Here is a 23,775-nt window from a genome sequence, read left to right as displayed (position 1 = left end):
TTCATCCCACCAAGCAGAACATTCTAGGCCTTCAGTTCCACCTTGAAATAATGACCGTACTTAGGAACAAGAGGAGGAATGAGGACCAATCAGAGGGCTAGAGGGACCTCAGCCAACCAGTCCACTGCTTCCCAAGCCTGACTACCCTTCCGAATGATCTAGAAAACTTCAAAACACAGATTTCCGGGTCCACCCCAAACCTATGGAAAAGAACTCTGGGGTGAGTGCCCTAGAATGTATTGCTCAGAAGCTCCGTTGGGGACCTGGTCTCAGCCATCTGTGGATGGGAAGCAGTTATCTCACCCACCCTGTTCATTTTAGGGACCAAAGGTGGACGGGTGCACCCTGAGGCTAAGAGCCTTGCCCAAAGTCCCCTTAAAAAACCTGTTTCTCCTCAGATGCTTGTCTTAAATATCCTTCAGCAGCCTCATACCAGAGCAGCAAGCAGGAGGAAGATGCTGTGTGAACCCCACAAGTGCACTAAAGATGTAAGCCAGGTAGGAGCACTAAAGGGGAGAGATCGGGCTTCCTCCTTTCACTGAGGGGCCAGACCAGAAGTGGGCCTCACGAAGCACTCTGCATTATCTTTTCCTGTTCCCGGGTGAGACGGGACTTCTAGAACATCAGGGAGACCTAGCCAGGGGCCCTGGCTGGACCTGACATCCTGTGCCCAGGATGAAGACTCCGCCAGGCAGCTCAGCGCATGGGACAGCAAAGGCCCAGCCCCAAATGCCACAGCACGTTTCACATCACAGTACAGCAGAGACAGTTCTGATCCCAGGTGGCCGAAGAAGGGTAGACCTTTGCCAGTGAGGGGACAGGCCCCTGGGGAGGTGGGAGAAACCAGGTTGGCCTCCAAGGTGATCCCAGAGTCCACCCCCCGCTCAATGTTGGAGATACCAAAAGCCGGGAAAGGATGGGGCTGAAGAATTTCGAGGTGGATGGGGTCGTGTCGGGCACCGCTTTAACTCGGGGAGTGAGAGGCAACCGGGGAGCCACAGGGGGAGATCTCTAGGCGGGTCCAAGCCCACGAGATGCTGGCAGAGGCCGGAGCCCTGGGGCTGCCATTCTTTGAGGCCAGCTAAGGTCAGGGTCCATCTCTGGTTACGGTAAGTGAGAGGAATAAAAGGGCTATACACACGGTGAGAGGCAGACTGGGGAGTCCACGTACCCCGATGATGGCGTTCAGCTCCGTCATGGTGACCTGCTTGGCTCGCTCCACCGCCTGCGCCACCTGCTGCTGGTGCTGGAGGGAGCGGGTGTGGGTTAGAGGCGGCCGCCTTCCCCGACCGACCACGGAGGCACGGGGGTAGGGGACAGGTGGTGACACAGGAGGCAGACGAGGTCCACTGACCAAAGCAGGACACAGGGAGGACGGGGGACCCTTTAAACCCTTCTCAACGCGTGCCTATCACTTCTGTGATCCACACTTCCCGGAGTTTCAAGTTAAAATATAAAAGAGCCCAAAGAGGGGCTATGTGTCGGACCGTCTCCCTCCGCCACGCAGACAAAAAAAAACTTCCTTCCAGGCATAAATTCCCAAACGAACACCCAGGCTGGGTATTAGAAGATGCTACTGAGTGACTATTCATTTCCTAAATGTGGCGACAACAGTGCAGTCCCGTAGGAGGGTGTCCTATCAGGAGAGGCAGCTGGAGCAGTGAGTGCTGCGAGCTGTCAGGATGTTTGCAACTCACACCCAGAGGGTTCGGAGGAGAAGGAGGCGCGTCTGCAGACACCCTGTGTCTATCGCAACACTAAACGACAACAACAACACGGCACAACGCTACAAGCTGGGAATTGGGTGATAATGTGTCGATGGAGGTTCCTCAATTATTCTGGTGTGGGATGTTGATGGCGGGGAAGGCTAGGGGACGTCTCTGTACCTTGCACTCAGTTTTGCTGAGAACCTCAAACTATAAAGAATAGAGTCTATTTAAAAAAAACATTTTTTTTTTTTTTTTTTTAGTGCATTCATTCCCTTCAGCCTTGAGGTGAAACCTGCTTCATAGGCAGCTGTCTCCCCTAATGGGTTGCAAGCTCCTAGGACATCACTATATCCTGTTTTTACATGCATTCAATCATGTATGGGTCACTACTGCAACTCAAGAGACCCAGGAATCCCGGAGGGAGTGAGGGTGGTCTAAGCCGCTGACGGGGGCCTGGAGGGCAGGCCTGCCCCAGGCTGGAGTGAGCTCTGCTGGATGGAAAGGGGCCCCTCTCGGGCAGCCCACCCATCTGCCCTGCACCACGGGGCCTCCTTGGAGATGCTTTTCTCCTACTGCCCACTGGTCCAGCCCTGCCTCAGGCGGGAGTCTCTTGCAAGAGTGTGCTTAGAAGACGATGTGACTGACTTGGTCATGCCTCTGATGAGGACACTCTGTCCTGGGGGCTGGGGTCCCCTTTGGGTAGCAGTTCTCCTTGCAGGGTCTGGCCCTCGGTGCTAACTGGCCAGGCTTCCTTGCTCTTAGATGTCTCCAGGTGTGGAAGCTGGAGCACGCGGAAGCAGAGGCTGGGAATGCTGGTTGGGATGGGGTAGGGCCGGCGGTGGGGGGAGGCACAGCGGTACCCACTGCCCACTGTCAGCCCCTCCACAGGCCAGGACCCTCCTCTCGGGGCTCAGGCAAGGGCAGAGAACAGGTTCCACTGAAGGAACAAGTGGCCCCTCTGATGTGCCAGAGGAGCTTCTGTAAAGCCCCAGGCTGTCAACTTCAGTCCACGTGAACGGACAGGGGCTGGGCCTCCGGTGACACCTAGGCAGCCACTGGGCTGCTCTGCGAGAAACGGAGGGCACAGTAAGAGAAGGGCTTACCTCTTGTGACAGGAAAGGCATGATCTGTGCTAAAATCGTGTTCAGTCTCTTCGCAATCTCTGTCTGCAAAGGAAAAGAGACTGCGTGAGGCTCAGGCCAATAAATCAAGTCGCCAAAATGTCAGACGGTGGAAGGACAAGCTCCCCCGCAAACCGCAGACCCCCGACGGGCTCCATCCTTCCACCCTCGGTGGGCCTCCTGCCAGGAGGCCTCGCTAAATCCACAGCGTGAAGCAATCTCTTCCAACTCCCTCCAACCGGGCTGCCTACATTTCAGGGAGCTCCAATTTCCTATCAGAGGTGGTCTCTGTGTTTGGTTCAGAGTATCCAGTTCGCCTCCTCTGGATGGAAGCCCTAATCAAAACAACGCAAAACTAAACAAGAACAACCTCCGCACCGCCCACTGCGGTGAAACCCATCACAAACAAGAGTGAAACGCAGTGTGGTGAGAAGGAATTGCTACGCCGTGTGGCCCCAAGGGCAACAGCAAGCCAGGCTCTCAGGCTCCCAGACAAATCAGGAGGTGATGGAAGACGCCCGGCTGCATGTGCCAGAGTGTTCCCTGGGGCCAGCCTCACACCCGGCGATATGTGTCTTAAAGGGTCTCCCTCACCCTCCACTTTCCACTGCTGCCTGTCTCCCACCAGACCGATCCCTCACCCTTATATGTGCTGCCCAGCCTGAAAGCCCACCGTTGACGCTTCCTTTTGGGGGGCATAAAGCACTGCCTTCTCTAACATGACGCCCGGGATGTAACTGATTGGATCCCTAGCCCTTCATCTAAGTTGACCACAGAAACAATTCTCTGTCCCACCGCTAACCCTCCAGAAAAGATCACATTCAGAAAAACATCAACTGATTTTGCCACCCGTGTTCCATGTGAAACCATCTCAGATGAAGAATGGTTTAGAAAAAAAAGAAAAAAACAGTGGGGCTAAATGGTTAACTGAATCCAGACAGGAAGGCCGAGGACCAGACAGACAAGTCTCAGAATTGCTTCTCTTTTCTCCTTCTGAATCCCAAGGCCACCAGGACTGAGGTCCCAGAGCTGGCTTCAAGGCTCTCATCAGCACATAGCCATCTTTCAGAGACAAAACCATGACAACAGCCTTTAAAAATCTGTGATCATCTGCATGTCAAATGACTCTGGATGAGAAATCCTCGTGCACTTAAAATAAAGGCAATGTTGTCTGAAGGCTTACGAACAGACCCTGGCCCCCAGGAGAATTCCTGGGGCCAGCACCCCCTCCTCCCCCCAGCCCCCAGCCACTCATGAGTGATGAGGATGCCCCTGGCTTGTGAAGAGACAGGCCATGGACCAGGAATCTGATGGGCTTTTGTGGTCCAACGTCCTGGGGCTGCTGGCGGCGGTGCAGGCTCCAACTCAGACCGCCTGTCCAGGGCATCAGGGGCTCCTGGGTGGGGATCAGAGATCACCGCTCTCTCCTGGAACACTCTAGATTCTCAGGAATAGGGCCAGTCTTGCCCACTGTGGGCACCTGGGGTAAAACAAGTCTTTGGTGTGAAAGACTGTCCCCCGTATCCTAGACCAGCTGAGTGCCAATAACGGTCCCCACATTTCTAAACTTGCAGGGTGGAGAGGGTATATCATCCTCGCTAAGCCCCATGGGACTCACAGCCACATTTGCACATTCAGGGTATACTCTGTATAACGGTTTGTTATACAAACTGGGTTTGTCAGCAACAATGCTATTGACAATTGGGGCCAGATAATTCTTTGTTGCATGGGGCTGTTCTGGGCATTGTAGTGTTTTTAGCAGCATCCCTGGCCTCCGCCCACTGGATGCCCGTCATTCACACTGTAAGGAACCTGGGACGATTACTAATTATTGTATAAATTATTAATCTAGGTAAGTGGGAAGAGTTCTACTCCAAAACAAGGTCCTTTCTCACTTATGTTCATTCTTCTTCCCCCAAATTGACTGACAGTGGGCAAGAGGGATAAAATATAAGAGTCAGGGTTGTACACGTTGGGCGTTCTAGAAACAATCAAATCAGTCCAAACCCGTAAGAGCAACATAATCACTCAACTGTCACGTGTTTATGTGCCAAATAAGAACAGAAAGTTTTATTTAAAACAAAAAGCAAAGAGAAATAAACAAAATAAACCATCCTCACTGCTAGGGAGCTCATGGGTCCAAGGCTTCTCACCTCAAATGACTGGCATAGCAGAGCCCGGTACATAGTAGGTGCTCAGTAAATGTTGAGCCAAAAGAATCTCGCTGGCCTCCCCGCATTTATTTTTCGAGACTTCAGACTGCAGTGGCCCCTGGCCGGGGATCTGGGCCTGCCCCACTGTGGGGGGCATCTGGGGGAGGGGCAGTGGCGGACGGGGCGCTGACCTACAACCAGGAGCACAAGTCCTTCCTTCATCGACAGGGTGAGGCAGTGGTCAAGCCGGACCAGCCACAAGCCGCCTGCTGGGCTCTGCCTGCCCGCTACAGCCAGGGAGGCAGGCGCAGGCTCGGAACCGTCCCCATCACTCTGGCCTGCTCAGCAACTACAGCTCTCACCGTTTTTGGGGGTGGGTGGTTATAAAGGAGTCCCAGCTGTTGCTTACTCCCTCTAGCAAACAGGTCAAGTGTCAAGATCTTGGGAGGTAAAGGAACAAAATGAAAAGTAGCTGACCTTCCCTCTCCCCGCATCTTTTAGCAAATGTGTGGCCACAGGCTGCCCCCAGGTGGGATCTTTCCCCTGCACGGCCTGGTCCAGAGCCCAGCATCCTCTGGTTATGAGGAAAAATCTGCCGGGATTTCACGTAGCTCTGCCTGGTTCAAGACCGGTTCAAGCCTGGCATCCAGGCTACTAGGTGACCACGGCTGGGTCGCTCAGGAGCCCTGTGGGGGGCTCAGACCAAGTCCCCTCTCATCTCACCTTTCCACCCACAGGGAGCAGTTCTTGCCTCCCAACCCCACACATCAACCAAGGACGAGCAGAACAGATATGCAATATTCCGGAGGCCTGGGCTATCAGCCTTCAGGCTCTCTCCTGGGGCCCAGACTTAATGAAAAGCGGCCTCCCCGAGTGACAGGAAGGACTCTGGCCTGCCACGAGTTAGGACTGTACAGTGTTGGGGGAGGGCAGAGGAAAGGGGGTGGTGTCACACTTGGTCCCTGTCCTCGTGTCTGGGTTTTTTTTTTCTGGGAGGAAGCGGGGGCGGAGAAAGCATGCGATCCCATCCTTCCCAGCTGGGACCGTCCCCTGCCGGGGAGCAGCTCTCCCCTCCTGGTCTCCCCACCACGTGCGAGCAGGAATCGAGCCTCGGTCTCCTCTACATAGACCATCCGACCCTGAGAACGGGCTCAGCGCACGCTGGTGCGTCAAAGAACGAACAGGAAAACTGTTCCCTAAACGATTTTTCTTCTCATGTTTATTTTTTTGAGGGTGGTGACGGCAGGAGTGGAAGCTCCCGCAAATAGAAAGTTGACCGGACAGAACCACTCTTAACAACAACGATAATAATAATGGCTAACATCCGCCGACCCAGCTGCTCCAAGCATTTTGCGTGTGTGAGCTCACAAGAACCCTACAGGGAAGGCACTCCTTATAAATCTCCAGTTTTCAGATGGGGAAACTGACGCTTAGCAATTAAGCAACGTCACTAACCGACTTCCTACCAAGAAGCCAAATTTTGACATTTTGAGGGAGCTCAGAGAAGTATTTTTCAAAGAAAAACTACTGTCAGGGTTAATAATTGACAGCATTTCCGATTAGGGCAGCTGTTAAAACAGCATTTGATCCAACTCAAACAAGCTCTAAACATCACTTCCAAGAAAGGAAAGAAAAAAAGAATCAAGACGTGTGACTCTAACAATTGGGACAGGTCACAAATCACAAATCGGAACTAGATCCTACGTTGGAAAGCTCCGTTTGGCCCTCGGGGCACCCTGTTATCAATAAGGCAGCTGGGGCTCACGGAGTGGACCTTCATCCTTCCCCCATCCTGGTCCCAAAAGGCCACTGCCTTTGAGTCAGAGCCGCGGAGGAGAACCTGGGAGGCGGCGGGTGCCAGGCTGCGGGAGGACGGCTTCCTTTGGAAAAAGGTGTTTGGGGAGCCTGGTGCTGCCTTTGAAAGTTTCTTTTCAAGTGTGGTTCAAAGAAGGCAGCTTTGCTGGTGGAAAAACATCGTTCCTCAGAAGGAACTAAGCTACTCGACGCAGACAGAGCGGCCGCTCAGAGAGAGAAGTGTGCACAGAGATCCTGCGAAATCCGGAATCTGCGCTCTCAACGAGGCGCAGGAGGTACACCTGCCCTGTGTCCCCGTCCAGACTGTTAGGCAATAAATGACGGAACACAAGATGCGGGGGTGGGTGGGGGTGGGGGTGGGCGAGTGTAGTTTCCCAAAGAGCAATCTGCTCCACGCGCCTTAGTGACTCCCATTCACGCGATCATCTCATCAGAGCAGAACCTCTAACCATCCTGGGGTAAACGGAGGGCGCCAGAGCTCTCTCAAAGTACACTGCTCCAGCCACGCCCTTGCATTCACATTTGCTGCTGTTCCCATCCGCTGGGCGACCCACGACACTGAATGGAGGGAGACGGAATCTGCCCTTGGTCCACACCCCGAGCAACCGGCAGCACCCGGCCAGGCTACAGCTTTTTTTTTTTTTTTTTTTTTAATTTAACTGCCTGCTCAAGTCACAGCTGACAGCCACTTCCAGAAGACCGTCTCTCCAGTATTTGAACTGCCAGGTCGCCTGGACCGATCAGCTCTTGAAAATGCACACTTCATTCTAACCTCAGCCCAATAAAAACAAGGAGAGGGAGGAACCTGGCCGCTTTAAAGAGCACGTTCTGACCCCGGAGCCACACAGAAATGACCTGGCGTTGCCTCCCAGCTCGGCCTCCAATCTAGCTGCATGGCTTTGGGCAAATCCCTTCCCTCCTCTGGGCTTCAAATTCTGTTGTCTGCAAAACAGAGGGATGGACTGAATAAATTATAAGATCCAGGAGCCATCTTTCAGAGTCTGAGAACGCTAAACATTCCTGAGCTGCTCTGTGACACACCGATTCCTCCAGAAAGCTCAGTAAAACATAGCAGAACGTGAGTTCAAAGGATGAGCAGCGAAGAGGCAAGCCGACTCGAGACACGGATGGATGCCGGGTAGCGGGCTAGGCTGGGGCTGGCTGGGCTTGGTCCCCAGGACCAGTCTTCACGGCACAAACCGTTCGAATGTGTCCATCAGCCATACTGCACACAACAGTGACAGAGCAGACAAGAGCAGTGATGTCCCATCTGTAAGTGCCAAGCACCTCCTGTCCGGGTTCTTGCCATGATTCACAAGGAGCTGAAGACAGTCAGGCAAGGGCTCTTCAAGGTGTCTCACTTAGTGGGAAGTAACAGCAATTAGGCAGCCAGAGGGCCGCTCCTAGGTTCCCGGTTTCACTTCTAAAACAAGAATTTCTTCACGGGACAACCAGCGTCGTGGGAAGAACAGAGTGCTGTGATTCTGGAGCCCCGTTTGTGGACGTGTGCGAGAAAAATGAGCTGACGAAAAGATACCTATGTGAGACGTGAGTTACACCCCAAGTCACGTGAAAATGGTGCTCCCCCGCCCCCGCGCCCCCAGCTCTGCGTCTGACAGGCCATGTGACCTCTGGACTAGTGACTCCTCTTGAAGCATGTGTGTCTGGGGTGGACACCTGGTCTGCTCTGGGGTTCTTGAATTTGGATGGGGTTTTACCTGGCTCTCTGACTCAAGTCCTGGGGTGTTCCAAGTGAGTCTCTCTGTCTTGAATTAACATCACAGGGGCACAGGGAGAGGCTGGGGGCCATGCAGAAGCAGGAAGCTGTGGCAGCCAGGTGCCACAGTCACCCCACAATCAAATACTGGGAGATTCCAGAACAATGCATCTGAGCAATTTTGCCTTAAAGTATCCCACTGCATCTCCTAGGCAATTCTAAACTGATAGGCCCTCAATTATTGGACTACGAGATGAAATTCCTTGCCAAGCAGTTTCTCCTCAGACCAAGCTCAGAGAGCTCGGAAACAAAGCAAGTGGATGTCTTATCACCAGAGAGAAGGAAGTCCAGGGACAGGGAGGTGTGAGGCCTCCAGCAAAAGCCAGTGCCGGGTTCCCAGGCCCTGCTCCATCCCCGCCAGGCACTGGCTCTAGGGGAGAGCAGCTCCACGATGTCTTTAAGAAGCGGGGAGTAAATGACCCACTTAGCAGCCCTGGAGATAATGACCCCTGCTCCTGCAGGGCTGGGGAGGTTTACATCACAGATCACTCAATGATAGGTGAGCCTCCTTAAAGGCCCTTTTAGCATTGACATATTGATCAAATTATATATAACTACAACGCCATTAAATATTTATGCTTCTGAGGAAGCCTGCTGAATTCTTTATGCAGGGAGGGCTCCGAACAAAAAAAAAGGCCCAGCCCTGGTGTGACCCTGAGGATCTGTCTCCCAGAGGAAGGAAGGGGACGCTGGCTGGGGCCAGCCTGTGACACTGGTCCCCGTGCCCTTCACACGGAGTAAAGATGGCAGAGAGGATTTAACACACTTGCCTTTACCCAGCAAGGACAGACGAAAAGCAAGGGAGTCTGGGGGCCCCGAGTTGTGACATGACCTTCCCACGTGCTCCCCTGAAAGGAATATCGCCTTCCTTTTCTGTGCCCACCAGAAATCTTGGACATATTCTGCCAAGAGTCTAGGGAGTAAGGGAATTGGGAATGGTGACGCTGAGTGAGGAAGCGGGGGAGTGGCGTGGGTGGGAGAACAGAGGAAGCATCTAGGCCACTGACCCTGGAAAGAGTTGGCAACGCAAAGTCTGGAGACCTGCATTTCCGCCCCAGGTGTGTCTTGCGCTAGGACCTCAGCTTCCATTGCATGAAGGAGGCAGACTTGGGTCCAAGTTAATAATCAGAGCTCTCAAAAACAAATTAGGTGCTGTGTGCAAGTGAGTACCCCGTCCTGGGGAGCATTCAATGGCAACCCTACAGGGACACGGGCGGGCGTGGATACCACTCCATGGGAGGGACTTGGAAAGGTGACAGCCAAGTCCCTCCCTGGCTCTAAGACTCGAGACTTTCATTTCTCAGACTCTCAGTTTCCATCCACCGGGCTTCCTGTTAACAAGATCCAATAATCTTTAAATATTTGTTCACTTTAATTTCTTGGCTCCCAAACACATTAAACTCTGCTTGCCTCCCACCCCCACTCCAGGGAATGGCCCTCAAAGAGCCTGCTTGTGTAGATGGAACAGGGAAAGTCTTTTCAGATTACAGCTTCTCCCAACACTGCCCATTCATCCCAGGCGCAGCAGACCCCACCAACCCCCCCCATCCCTCCCTCCCTCCCCTCAGATAACCCCCTGGCCCCCTCCCCCACCTTCCCAGACTCCACAGGCCAACTCCTGCCAGGAGGGAAAATTCTCAATTCATCCCTGTGGCGTTGCCATGGCAACCCCCAGCCACCTAATCCCCCTTGGAACATTATGCAAATCTCCCTTTGCCCCTCAACAGGCTGTAAAAGTCACATTACCCTTGCAGAGGCGGCTCGTTAAATTTTGGGAGTCTCCCTGTAAGGTGAGCGCTGTGACTTTTTAAGGACAGGGGCTCTCTGGGAAACCTGGGTGGTGGGAAGGGGAAAATGAGGTGCCGGGGAAGGAGCAGAAAACAGTCCCCTTTTACCCACCCCATCACTAAGTTCACAACCCAAGAGCGTGGCCCTTCCTTAGATTAAAAGGGTCAGAGGGGCCTCTCTTCCCCAGACAAGGATGGCAGGAATGGTGGCATTTCATAGGCCATAAAAATCAAGATGAGTTATTTAGAAACTTGCTTAAACGATCGGCTCCCTCTCAGACTGGCCCCCTCCCAAACCACCAGCACATTCAACATCTCATTTCACAGATGGAGAAAAGGAGGCCCAGAGAGGGCCCAGCTGCCCCAGGTCACACAGCAAGACAATGGCTCTGGAGCCAGAATTCCTCCCCCTAATCAAGGGTTCTAAACCAGAGCAGATTTTACTCCCCCAGGGACACTGGCAGTGTCTGGAGACATTTTTGGGCGTCACAACTGAAGTGGTGCTACTGGAAATTAGGAGGTAAAGGCGAGGGATGCTGTTCAATATCCCGGGAAGCCCAGGACAGCCCCACCACAGAGAATTATCTGGCCCCCAAATGCCAACGGTGCCCAGGTTGAGAAACCCCAGTCTACACGTCGCTGACACTCATGTTTCACTGAATTCTTAAAAAGCTTTGTCTGAGGACTTCCCAACACTGGAATCAAAGCCTTGATGTACAGATGGGTCTGAGGGTGGGCCAGCGTGGAGACCACAGAAGACCACACCTTGATGTGGCCTCTGGATAAAGATCATTGGTCCAAATGAAACAAGCCGAGTTACCAGTTCTGAACCCGCCCCTGATCCACAGCGAGACCGCAATCGGGTCACTTCACCTCTTGAAACGTCAGTGTTCGTACTGTTAGGCGGGGCTCCTGGTGTCCACATTGTAGGGCTGGCACGTGGAGCCAACAAGTCACAAAGGAGAAAGGGCTCTGGGAAGTGTCACGACATGTGCAACACCAAGGAGCCGGTCCTCGCTCTCTCAGGCCTTGGCAACTTTGGGGACTGTCCTGTTGTGAGAATCCCGTTGAGGTCTCCCCACACACAAGGGAGGTACTGTGCTAAGTCAGCACACATCACTTCACATTATCCTCAAAACACGCTCGGTAACTGCACAGTCCAATACATGAAGCCACCGGCCACGCGTGGCTAGCTAACGTTAATTAAAGTTCAATTTGAAACTCAGTTCCTGGGTCACAGTAGCCACATTCCAAGGCTCAACAGCCGCACGTGGCTGGTGGCTACCGTACCGGACAATGAGATAGACACTTCCAGGACTGCAGAAAGCTCTATCAGTACCACTCTAACAGGTAGGCGTTCTCACCACTCCCTTTACAAATTCAAGTTCGCAGAGAGAAATGGCCTGTCCCAAGTCACACAGCCAGTAGATCCTAATCTAGGACTCAAAACTAAGTTTGTATGACTTCCAAGCCTGTCTCCTAGCCACCAGAACAGGCCATCTCCCAGCTCCAGGTGCTCTGAACCTAACTTCCCAGGATGCCCCTTCGAGAACCAACTGACTTCTGATAGACCAACTCTGATTCCACTGGCACCTTCATGAAAAAGGGTTTATCAAAGACCCACCACCTGGAGGCCTGGGAAATGCCCAATGTTCCTACAGCACCAGAGGGGGATTAAGACAGGGCCTTAGTCAGGGGGATAGCGAGGGAGAGCCAGGTGGAGATCCCTTGAGAAGTGGGGTGAGAACCAGGTAAGAGATTAGAGAGAAACCGGAAAAGGCTGAGAGAGAAGACCATCCATGCACACACCCCACCACCGCCACCTTCGGGAGTTCCTGCAGGCTAGGCTCCCCGGTGCCACACACAGAGCGCCAGGTGACACAGAGACCAGCGTCAAGCCAACAGTGGGAGAACTGTGGCAGGCGGAGGGCAGCTCTTTGGGGGGCTCTAATGCTTCTCCTCGTTTCGGGCTGGCTTCATGGGGATACCGATTCTCTGGGATAAAGCGTGAGGTCCTAGGAGATGGGGCCGTCAACCTCAACTCCTCCGGAGTCTTGCCCGAGGACTTCTGCTCTTAGGCAAAGCGAGATGAGCACTGGACTGCAGCACTTTTCACGGGTAAGGCACCTCTGAGGAAGGGCCCCCTCCCTTCTCAGAGCAAGGGTTTAAGGAGAGGCTAAAGCACCCACTGACTGATCAGCCCTGGCCCGCGCCCTACCTCCATGTGCCCGATCTCATGGGTACTCTCTTCCCACCAGGCTATTTAGCCCCTCATCCCAGACCATTTGGTATCACCGGCAGCTTCTCCCAGGCCCATGAGTCTGCCCGACCTCTTCCGGGGCAGGAAGTCTGATAGTCCCTGTATCCCGCTTACACCTCAGCCGGAGGATTGCCTCCCATCCCTTGCCCCCCAGACACACTAAACTGCCCCGCTCCGCCCTAGCAGATATCACCACTGGTTCACAAAGCACATGCCTGCCAGGATGCTCAGTTTCAGACCAGGAGCAGGACGGACCTGTTGAGGGCTCTCCCCTGAGAAGTGTTTGGGGACTGGGGAGAGGCCCTTTGTCACAAAGTCCTCACCTACTGGCTGGGTGCTATAGGAATCTAAAACAGAAACCTCCCCAGCCAACCAGGCAGGAAGAGTCCCCTGCCCTGCCCCCAGGTTGCAGGACTGGTGGAAAGAACTCTTTCCGCCTTTGAGGGAAGATGTAGCCTCCCAGTACCAACGAAAGAAAAAGTTCTCATTCAGAATTAAGGGGAAAAAAAAAAAAGTCGAAGAGCTGTGAACAATGGTTATCAAGGATTTAAAAGGGCAATGAGATAAGGCCCCAACACTTGGAACTCCAGGCCCAAATAGATAGCTAAGGAATGACACGCATTGTTTACTAATTTACCTCCAAGCCATTAACCCTTGCTTCCAGCTACTCAGGTGCTCCGGTATTCCAAATTCAGCATGCTTTCCCTGGTTCTTCCCCATTCCTTATCCCCCCCCCCCCATATCTCTGCGTTATCATCCTTCCCCAACTATCTCGTTCCTCAGCCCCCTCCCACACTTCAACTGTCCTGTCACGTGAGACGGGGGGTGGGTGGGGGGTGGGGGTGGGTGGGGGTGGGTGGGGGGGGGGGGATGGTTAAGCCTATCAAAGGCACGTTATAATACAGGTTTATGACACATATTTCTTCCTACCAGCACGACAACCACAGGCCTCTCTCAGAAACCTGAGAAAGCCTGCTATCCTTCCCAGAAGGTCCGTGACGCTATACAGGGTCAGGAAGACCGCCAAACTGGAACATACAGTCCCGGAGTCCCCCACAAAATGCACACTGTGCACCCGGTACGGGCTCAGGGGCCTCCGTGAATGCAGAATGGTCTCGTCCCTCAGGGCGGTCAGAGCCTCCACACCGCTCTCCTCCCCTCCCAAACCCAGCCCCAGTTTAAGAACACAGCCCTGCGGGCTTCCCTGGTGGTGCAGTGGTTGAGAGTCTGCCTGCTGATGCAGGGGACACGGGTTCGTGCCCCAGTCTGGGAGGATCACATGTGCCACGGAGCGGCTAGACCCGTGAGCCATGGCCGCTGAACCTGCGCGTCCGGAGCCTGTGCTCCACAACGGGAGAGGCCACAACAGTGAGAGGCCCGCGTTCCGCAAAAAAAAAATAAAATAAAAATAAAGAAAGGAACACAGCCCTGTGGCACCCTGAAGTATACAGGTCATCTTCACACGCCAGGCCTTTCGTGCCAGGCTCTGATGCTTTCCTCCTGGTGTGTGTGTGTCCTGGACCCAAATACCTGTGAGTTTAGGTTTCTAAGATGAAAATGTCTAATCTGCTCTGCAAACAATCAAGTGCTACAGAAATACGAAAGGCTGTATTATTATAATCTACAATATTTGGTAGATCAAATTTTCACTGTATCCTTGATGAAGGCTTTCCCTTGGGATTATCTGGAGATGGCGGCAGCTGCCCCAGCACCCCGCCTGTGTCACTCACGTGGCGGGTGAATGAAACGGGGCGCCTCTGAGAGGACAGGGCAATGGGCACAGCCAGACTCAACCCTAAAGGGGCTCCCCTGGAATCGCAGCCCCACTCCTGGGAACTTGGTTCTTCCTTCACCCTTCAAAGGACGCAATTGGTCAGGGGAAGTTCTGGTGATAGCAAGCGAAGGGAGCCTCTTCCTAAAAGGTTGTTGAACCTTCAAAGTCGTGACATCACTGGGGTGAAGGGGAGGGAGGTCTTTGTTCTCAGGCAGAATCTTCAGGGCTGAGTAAATGGGTCCCCCGGCTCATCCCAAGCTGGGATGAACCTCCCCTGAAGAAGGCAAGTCCCTGACCTCCCCAACCTCACGATTTCCGGAGGGGCCTCTGCAGAAGAACGGCCTCCTGGAATCTGATTTGAGGGACTTCAAGGTCCCTGATCTGACTCCCCAAAGGCTGACCCCTCCCCCGTCAGATGGCCTCTGCCTGCACATCCATGGTGACAAGGTGACAGTTTGGAAGCCTGCTCGCTCCACCCACATGCTCACCAGCGCAACAGCCCTAGCAAACAAAAGAACTCAACATCACTGCTGGGGAGAACTGCAACGCCCCCATTATCTCCTCCAGAAAACCCTCGGGGGCGGCACCAAACCTTACTTCTGTGGCAGCAGGAAATTCCCCCCCTTCCCTAAGTTTCCCCTTAGCCTCAACCTGAGAAGGAACATTTCTTTTGAAAGGCAAGAGAAAAGCAAAAGCCAAGGGAGAAAAGCAAAGAGAGAAGGGGAGAGAAAGCATCTTGGCTGTGATGTTGAAAACAAGATATTGTCCCTTTAAGCATATAAAAACAAGGCCCTTGAGTGCGCAGTTCTCACTCTGGTACACAATTATGGGTGCTTTCAGCTGTCTAGCACTACTTCAAGTGCTCTCTTAAACCAGACTGTCAATGGCATGTTGAAAGCTATTTTGCCGGCTGCTATCATTAATAGCAAAGTGGAGAGCTGGGCTGATGAGAATTAAATATGGGGGAGGGGGTGGGTCATAACCAGTCATTACAGAATTACCAATATGAGCAAGAAGACAATGCCACTTTGGGGAGTAAAGTTCAAACCAGCAGATGACGGCGGGGAAGCAGGCCACAGACTGCAGCAAGCGGCCCCCCGGCCCGGCCCGGCAGATGGACTTGGGCCAGCCCTGGAGAGCCACCTGGGGACCGAAGGGCCACAGAGCGGCGAGTGTGAGAGCAGAGAGGCCTTGGAGATCACTTTGCTGCAACATGTCACCACCTCACCTCCTGCCCCAAGTGGAGTCCCCCCTCCCCGCCCCGTTCCCAAGACTTGTGGACTTGTGGCTTCCGGGACACACCTGGCTGCCTTTCCAAGCACTGCTGCTGCCACCCCGGGAGGAGCCTCCACTGGCGGCTCCTGCCTAACGAATGCGGCCTTCCCTTTAAGACGAGGCTCAAGTAACAGTCCTTCGGTGTAGTCTTCTCTGACCCGACTCCCCTTTCCCAGGAAGGATGAGCCCTTCTGTCCCGGGGGCTCCTCCGTTAGTACTTGCTTCACTGCATTGCAATGACTTATTTAGATGCCCGACTCCCCCGTGGAGGGAAGGGTGTCTGTGGAACAAGCCCCAGACCACACCCGGGACACTCCAGGCCCCTAATAATCATTTTGGGGATCAGTCCAACCCCCTCATCTGACTGATGGAGAAACTGGATGGTGAGCGGTAGGAAGCAGCAGGAGGAAGCCTGCAGAGCCGGCGGCCAGCCCGCAACGAACAACCCCCATCCTGACTCACACCCTCTGACTGCCCAGTAATTCTGAGCAAAGGAGAAGCTACGTGTTCACTGAGCACCCAATATGTGCTAAGTGCACGTCGGAGTCCTGAGCAGAGGGGCTTGCCCCCCAGCTATGGGGGTGTAGGAGGACCTCCTGCATGCAGATCGCAGCAGGGCGCCACACTGAGGTCTAGCCTGATCACCTTTTTGCCCCTGGCATCCCAGGATTTTGTACAAACGGGATGGAAAAACATTTTCCCCCCACGCAGGAAGGAAAAGGGAATTCATCGCTTGGCCGACTCACTCCTACACCAAAAAAGGAAACAAAGGGCCTCTGACCTAGGCTAGACCCTTCCTGTCCGAGCTGGGGAAGGAGGAAGCCACAGACAGAAAGAAGAGCTCCATGCCCTCCAGGAGCTCCTGGTCCAGCAGGATTCATGGAGAGTCTTCAGTAAGGAGCCAGGTCCCCATCTAGGACCAGTTTCCTTGATCGGAGGGTAAACACAGGGACCATGTGCCCATCTCCCAGGTCATTTCAGTGATCAAATGGGATGAGAAGGAAAAGCGCAAGGAAAGCACACAGACCCTCGCTCTGACAACTCCATCAGCAAGAAGGAAGAGGGGGTCCCGAGAAGGCTGCTGTGAGATGCAGTCTTGGGGGCCTGGGAGGCAGGCTCCTCCTAGGTGGACAGGACAGGGTGAAGGGAGCTTGGAGCTTGGTGGACCCCAAACTGGAGCAAGGCAGGCACCCCAGGCCAGCATGACTAGAGGAGAGACTGTTGCGGAGAAAAGCGACAAGGCAAGAAAGTCAGAAGGAAATCAGGGCGTAGAGCGGTTCCCGGATGCCAGCATTCTGACCAAAATAAATGATACTCAAAGGTTTTTTTCTTAGCTCGACTCAGATGCCACACATATAGGCACTGCCCTAGTATGAAGACCCACGTCCCCTTCAATTTCAGTGTTCCACCTTCTCCTCACCAAGACGGACCTGATTCCTGGGCAGGGTTCTGGTAACCTCACCACCTGCTGGCCCCCTCTGGCCACCGACACCTTCACAGCAGCCACAAAACTTCAAGCTGTTATCCCTAGAGGTCTTCCAGCCCAAGTCCCTTTTTATGTAGGTGTGAGGACCCAGAGAAGGGCAATGACAAATGAAGATGTCCCATCTCCATCTTCAGCCATGTTCATGGCCACTCCCATCCTTAGATGAAACCTTACCCGTGACCCTTACCTCCGGGATTGCTAGTTATGCATTGTGTTTATTACTAGGCGCACTGAATCATTAGTTGTGCAAATAGCTAGCGGTTCAGAAGAGGACCCTGGGCGGGCAAAGATGATTCATCTGATATGGTTATAGAACCAGAAATGTGGGACTTTGGCGTTGCCAGGTTTGTGGCCTTAGCCTCCTGAGATAACGCGGAAAGAAGCAACAATAATTAAAGACACAGAGTGCTATTAGTTAGTAAATAAGCGCTCTTCATTTCTTGAGTTTTGCTAAGAGACCTGGGGTCAGGAGGAAAAGTGGCAGCGGCAGTTCCTCTGCTAACATGGGGCTGGATACCTCGGCTCCCCTGCCTGGGCCTCAGTCTCCTCATCTGTGACTTGAAAGGTCTGCAGGAGATGCCAAAGGGCTCTCCCAGTTAGAACAGAAAGTTAGAAGAAGTGTTGCTCGGTGACAGAAAAGTGGGGGCACGACACTGTCCCCAAATCAAAAGGCCTCTGGTGCTCTTCCAAAACCTTAGCGCTCACCAGCAGGGGGGTGAAAAGACGGCCTGCCCCAGCTTCTCAGGGCATCAGTGCCTCAAACCCAATGCACTACGATTGCTCTAGAGTGCTTGTTTCTACGCTGGTGATTTGTGGCTGACACTGGAGAGCTTCAGCCTCTGCGGGAACAAGATGGGAACTGACGAGCTGGCCAGCCATCATCACCTCCCCGGCCTTGCTGAATCACCCTTGACATCCTGCCTGGAAGTAGAGGCTTGGAGGAGGTGGGTGACCTCTTGAAATCTCGGGCCAGGCCCATGATGCTGTAACCTCTGCTTTGCCACAATTAGGGAGGGGGGGGAGGAGAAACCATTTACTGCTTCTCTGGGATCTGACAGCTTGGAAAAAGAACAGAGAGGGAGACAGAGAAACAGCTAGGAAAGGAGCCAGCCACAGTGAGTTTAACCTCTCAGTAAAATAAAAACGGGCTGGACGCACCTCATCAGCTGCCCTCTGTCAATACCCAGGCCCATCTGTAGAACCTGAGGTTCCCAACTAATAGGCATTTCCCATAGAGCCAGCAAACGGCTTCTGAAAGAAATATGTGGGGGTGCGTGTGTGTGAGAGAGAGAGACAGAGAGACAGAGAGAGAGGGAGAGAGAGAGAGAGAGAGAGAGAGAGAGAGAGAGGGAGAAAGAGCGAGCGGGAGCACGCAGGCTGAGGACTGCCACACTCCCCAAGGTGCTAGCTCTGGAGAGCATCCATTATATAAAAGTACAGACAGTCCCCGCCCCCCCGCCCCCCCCCCCCCAGCTTCAAGATGAAGAATCCAGCCTGTTTGTTCCAGGCAGATGTAATCACACGAACAGTCAAGTCTAGAGGGCAGGACACTGCATGAATAATTCAAGCACTCCAGTCACTTGATTGTGTGTGCAGATAAAACACCAGTCAACCGCTAAACAGGTCAGCTGATAAACTTGTTTGCTCAGGCCTAACCACCATCCGCCAAATGCACCCAAGACCCACACTACAATTAGTGGACGGTTTCCTTCTGCAGAACCCTTGCACGCCTAGGGAGTGGCCAGCCCCAGGAGGTCAGGGCTGCATTTCTCAGTGCAGGGTTTCTTCACCTCCCTGCCTCTTTGTTCCTACACAGCCACCGGGCGGATTTCACCCAACTCAGAGATTGCCATAAAACCGGCGAAGGCACTGAACTCAGAGCACGGAACACTCCCGCTGGGAAGCAAGTGGGAGCTGAGGCTGGAAGGCAAAGGTGAGTGGCCAACAGGGTAAAGTACTGTTTAGAAGCCAGAGGCCCAGATTTGAGTCCTAGGTCTGCCCTCCTCGCCTCCCTGAAGCCTCAGTGTCCTCGCCTACAAAAAAGAGGGCAGAGAATACATCTATCTGCCTCTGGCAGCTGACAGGATTAAATGAGACCATGTCGCCAAACCTCAGGCATTCTCCCCTTAAGAACCTGGTTTGGGGACTGGCCAGAAGTCCCAGATGCACACAGCTGCTTCTTATGCAAACCCCACTACTCAATGTGCTAGGAAGGCGAACAACTCTTCCTGGGTTCAGAGTGTCCCCAGGACTCCAGGAACAGCTTCGCTCCACCAGCCAAGGTGGATTCTTTGTGCCAAAGAACCATCCACTCACAGACACGGGGAACACCACCCATGCAGACCTCGACATGCAATGACATATTACACCTTAATTACGAAGCTCTTAGAAGAACGGCTGCTATAACTTTTAAACCTGGGTGCAATTACCCTGTTCAATTTAAACACACCCAAGATACCAAGCGCTGAGGACAAAAAAAGAGGGGGTGGAGAAAGGGATGAGGTTGCATCCTGCATAAGAGCCCAAGGCCCTTGAACACCTGGGACCCCGGCTGCACTGCACACATTCTTACTGGACCAGTCAGACCCAGTCAGTTCCACCTGAAGTTGGGCAGTCTCTAGCCCCGACTCCCGAGGAGAAACAGCTTTACTTACAAAGTGTTACAGTTCCTGTGGGTCAAGAAGTAAAAACCTGGTAGCCTACATGTGCCTCCCCAGATTCCTCAACAAACTCAGGTCCCTTTCTGGCTGCCCTTCACCCAACACTGGGGTTCCCTCCAGGAGGGGAAAGGAAACTAGATTCCAAAGACTCTGTGCGAAGCCACTGGAGTGGGCAGACAGGAATCTACAAGCATTCCAGAGGTCACCTGCCCTTCTCACCTGCCCTGGGTCCTGCCCCCTTAACTTTAGCGAAGTTTTAACCTTGTAAACCACTGTTCATTTAGAGCAGAAAGTCCATTCAAAGCACGGTCAACGAAGACTAGAATAAGTCAACAGTCTTCTGGGATTTCAAGAACACCAATTGTTACAGAGAACAACCGGCCTGCGCCATTTCTCCTTGCCAAGTCAATGCTAATCGCTGGCCAAGCCAAATTATAGGCGGCCTCTCCTCGCAACACAAATACACAAACAGGCCTCTCCCACAGCCCAGCCCAGCACCCAGGATGAGTTACTGATATGCACCAAGATAAAGGTGTTTGTATTTGCCCGGTGTGAGGTATACTGTTATTAGAAGAGTGACAATACGGGGTAGTTTACATATCCATCACACACTACCACACTAGCTAAACTGGTTTGACTTCAAACCAGGATTTCAAAGCTGAGCTCAACCCCCAGCCATCTCAGAAGTCCTGGCTAGGCTGCCCCAGGCTCGTTACTTCACCTTCCTTCTCCGAAAAATGGGAAAGGCTGTGGCCGCCTTCACATTAAGATGGAGATGAAAAAATTGCCTCATATATACATAAGGCATTGGGCTGTATTTCATTCTGGCTTTATATTTTTAAGCAGTTGGTGGCTTGTTCCCTTAAATTTTGACAGCTCAGCCTGGCTTTTAAGACTCTTGAAGTTTAATCTCATCAAGGCAGAACATACTTTTGTACACACACACACACACACACACACACACAACTCTCCTGCCTTTCCTCTTGAAAATTTTACATTAAAACAGGTAGCAGCCAGCTACCTCTGGGTTTCAGGAGTTTGTAAAGTAGATCCTGAAGGGACAAGTTTCCTTTTGCTCCCTCCTCCTCCACCAAGATCCAACACCAGGACAAACTTCACAAGCTCGGACACTAGAAGCTCAACATGTCCAAGAAATCAGCCAAGCCTCAAACCCGGCATGTCAAGGGCTCGATCCATTCACTCTTCAAGGAGGAGGAGAAGGAACAGAAGAACGCGGCTCATTTTCAAACAGGAGGAACCATTTTTAAAAATCTGTGGATTAGGTAAAATTTTTAAAACTAGACGTGTACAGTAAAGCACTTACCTGCTTGTGCATTTCAATGTTCAATCCATAGGACATCTCGTAGTACTAAAAGTAAAAGTAACGGCCATTAATGCACAACACCAAAGTCTGTTTGTGTTCCACAATGAGCTTTGGGGAAGGTTTTGGCCAAATGGTACTTTTATGATACATCTGCTAAAGAAGTTTAAGTCAAAGCCCAAAGCCGGCTATAAAGGGGTTGCAGAGCTGAAGACCGGCTCATGAGTGCTGTTCTCACTGCAACAGAACATCCTATACGCAAAGTATTATGAAGAGCGGGGCCCTCCCTCCCACCAACCCTGCCTGTGCCATATATCCTGTTTATACAAGGTTCTCGTTCAACAAGGAATCATGTGTACACTGGGACCCTCTTGTCCTCTGAGAGTTATTTAGCAATGTGTCGAAGGCCTCTTATGTGCAAAGCAGTGCAGGGAGCCTCACTTAAGGACCTCCGGTGCCTTCCTCACCAACAGAAGATTTAAACTTGCTGGAATAGACACTGGGAAAAGGGCAGACGTCTACACACTGTCCCAGGGCCTTTAAGGTTCTCTCTCAGTTGGGGGATCCCTGAGTGTACAGTGGAGGCAAAAGCCTGTAAAAGGCTCCTCCACTGTCAGAAACCCCCGGAGAAAGGAGGTAGGAGGAGGGGCCTTACGTCCCACTCTGGCTAGATCCCAGGTTTGCAGAGCAGTGAAGTTTTCAAACACTCCCAGGAGATCTCTAAGAGAGATTTTTATCCAACCCTGACATAGGCTGATCCAATCCTATCTTACTAGCCAAGATAAGACAACCAGCCCTCTGGGAAACCTTCAAAACACAAATTAATGGGGCACAAAGGAAGTGCACAAGTGCTTGGCCTGGGGTTTGGGTTTCTCTTTCTGCCCCTCCTCTCACCCACCCTCCTCCAAGTGGCCGGGCTATGGGAGGCTGGTGAAGGGTCAGAGGGCACACTCGGATTACACCCGCTCCGGGGCTGCCCGGCGGAGGCCGGTCAGGGGACCCGGCTCCAGGCTCCCCAGGCCCACGCCGCCCCGGCCTCTCACCATCACATAATGGCGCTGCATCTCCGTCTTCTCGTTCGCCAGCTTGTCGTATTCCACTTTGAGGCTGCGAGGGCAGAAAGAGCCGGCTCAGACTTGGCGCCTGCACAGCCTCCTCCGAGGCCCCAACCCAGGGGCCTCTGGGAGCCACTTCGTCACTTTCCTGACACCCTCCCCACGGGGGGACCCCCTTATCCCGCAGCCTCTGGGGGAGGGGGTCTTGGGTCCCCGACACGCGGAGATGGAGTGAAACAACTTGAAACTTCCCGCGGCCGGGAGAGTGGACTTATCCGAGCCGCGGGGGGGCGGGACCCCGACGCTCGCTCGCGACCCCCAGAACCCGGAGCGAGCCGGCTCGGGCCCCGAACCCTCACCCTGGGGGCGGCGCAGGGAGCCGGGAGGCTCTGCCGGCAGCAAAGGGTTAAGGCGCCGCGCTCGGAAAGGGGAAACAAAAGGAGGAGGCCCGGACTGCCCCGCCGCCCCGGGGTCGGGGGCCCGCTCGGTCCCCTAGGGGTGGTGGCAGGAGCTGCGGCGGAGACGCCCCCGCCCCGCCAGCCCCGGGGCGGCCCCCACTGGCCTTACCTGTGATATTGAGCTTGCAGGAACTGGAATTCGTCTTTGATCCTGTCACAAGACTCAGCCACCGTGAATTTAAATCCCGGCTGCCCGGGTTGATGGGGAGCCTGAAGCCGGCGAGGACAAGACAGCGGAGGGGCGGGGGCGTCAGACCCGGCTCCAAGCTGCCCAGACCCCTCACTGGCTTTCCCCGTTCTCCCCCCGCACCTCCCCCACCCACCCACCATAGGGGCCGCCCTCACAGCCCAGCACCTTTCCAGCAAGTTTCTCAGCTCCCCGACGTGGGGGGGGGGGGACGGGGGGCTAACCTCTCCCTATTGGCCGCGGGGCTCCCATCCCTTTCACGAAGGGGCTCCCATTCCCTTCTGGGGCGGGGGAGACACAACGAGTGAGTTGGGATACTTAGGCGAGGGAGCGGGGGACAGCGTGAAAACAGTTCCCCAGGACGACTGGCAGCCCCCCACGCCATTAGGGCGGAATTAACCTCCTCTCGTAACGGCGCCCCCCCATCCCATCCCCTTTGTGTGAGCGCGCGCGCGCACACACGCACACACTATAAAGGTAGCAACAAGCAAAATGGAGGTGCCAGATAAACTGCCTCGTTTACCCTCCCCATGATAGATGCTTAAATAAACCGAATTGCAATTACTCACCGGATGTCTGCCTTGCGGATACATGGCAGGGAGGGGTCGTGATTCCGAGAGCGTGGAAGCGCCGAGAGCCCGGGCAGGGGAGATGCGGGGGAGGGGGGAGCCAAGCCCGAGCGGGGGGCGGCCGAGAAACCGAGAGCTCGCCCCCGGCCCCCCCAGCCCGCTCTCACACCGAAATCCCAGAGTCGGGCGCCCGCCCCAAGCGGAGACAAAGAGCCGCGAAGCAGGCGGCAAAGTCGTCGGCGGGCGCCGAGGCCGGGCGGCGGGCGCGGGCTTTGTGCACCTAGGGCTCGGCGGGCTGTGGCCGGCCGCCTTCCCCCCGTTGCGTGGAGCGCGTCAGAGCCGGGGGCTGAGCGGACATCGTCGTCTAC

At 53.9% G+C, this 23,775-nt stretch overlaps 1 protein-coding gene across 6 annotated transcripts in view; it reads right to left on the bottom strand.

Moving 5' to 3' along the window:
- The window catches only part of TLE3 (TLE family member 3, transcriptional corepressor), a 47,709-nt gene extending 24,174 nt beyond the window's left edge, over positions 1–23,535 (bottom strand). For 4 of the 6 annotated variants that reach the window (XM_032622079.1, XM_032622081.1, XM_032622080.1 and 1 more), the window contains exons 1-6: positions 23,408–23,535; positions 22,761–22,861; positions 22,182–22,245; positions 21,142–21,186; positions 2,813–2,875; positions 1,172–1,246 (exon numbers count right to left, since the gene is read on the bottom strand). In XM_032622079.1, coding sequence (XP_032477970.1) covers positions 1,172–1,246; positions 2,813–2,875; positions 21,142–21,186; positions 22,182–22,245; positions 22,761–22,861; positions 23,408–23,431 — 372 coding nt within the window. In that variant the 5' untranslated portion in view covers positions 23,432–23,535. The remainder of the gene's footprint in view (positions 1–1,171; positions 1,247–2,812; positions 2,876–21,141; positions 21,187–22,181; positions 22,246–22,760; positions 22,862–23,407) is intronic. The other 2 variants (XM_032622083.1, XM_032622084.1) reach the window with 1 other exon arrangement.
- Between the last annotated feature and the right edge of the window lie 240 nt (positions 23,536–23,775).

This window comes from Phocoena sinus, chromosome 2 (assembly GCF_008692025.1).
Source record: "Phocoena sinus isolate mPhoSin1 chromosome 2, mPhoSin1.pri, whole genome shotgun sequence".
In the NCBI taxonomy this organism is placed as follows: Eukaryota; Metazoa; Chordata; class Mammalia; order Artiodactyla; family Phocoenidae; genus Phocoena; species Phocoena sinus.
This window is presented reverse-complemented; position numbering and strand designations above follow the sequence as displayed.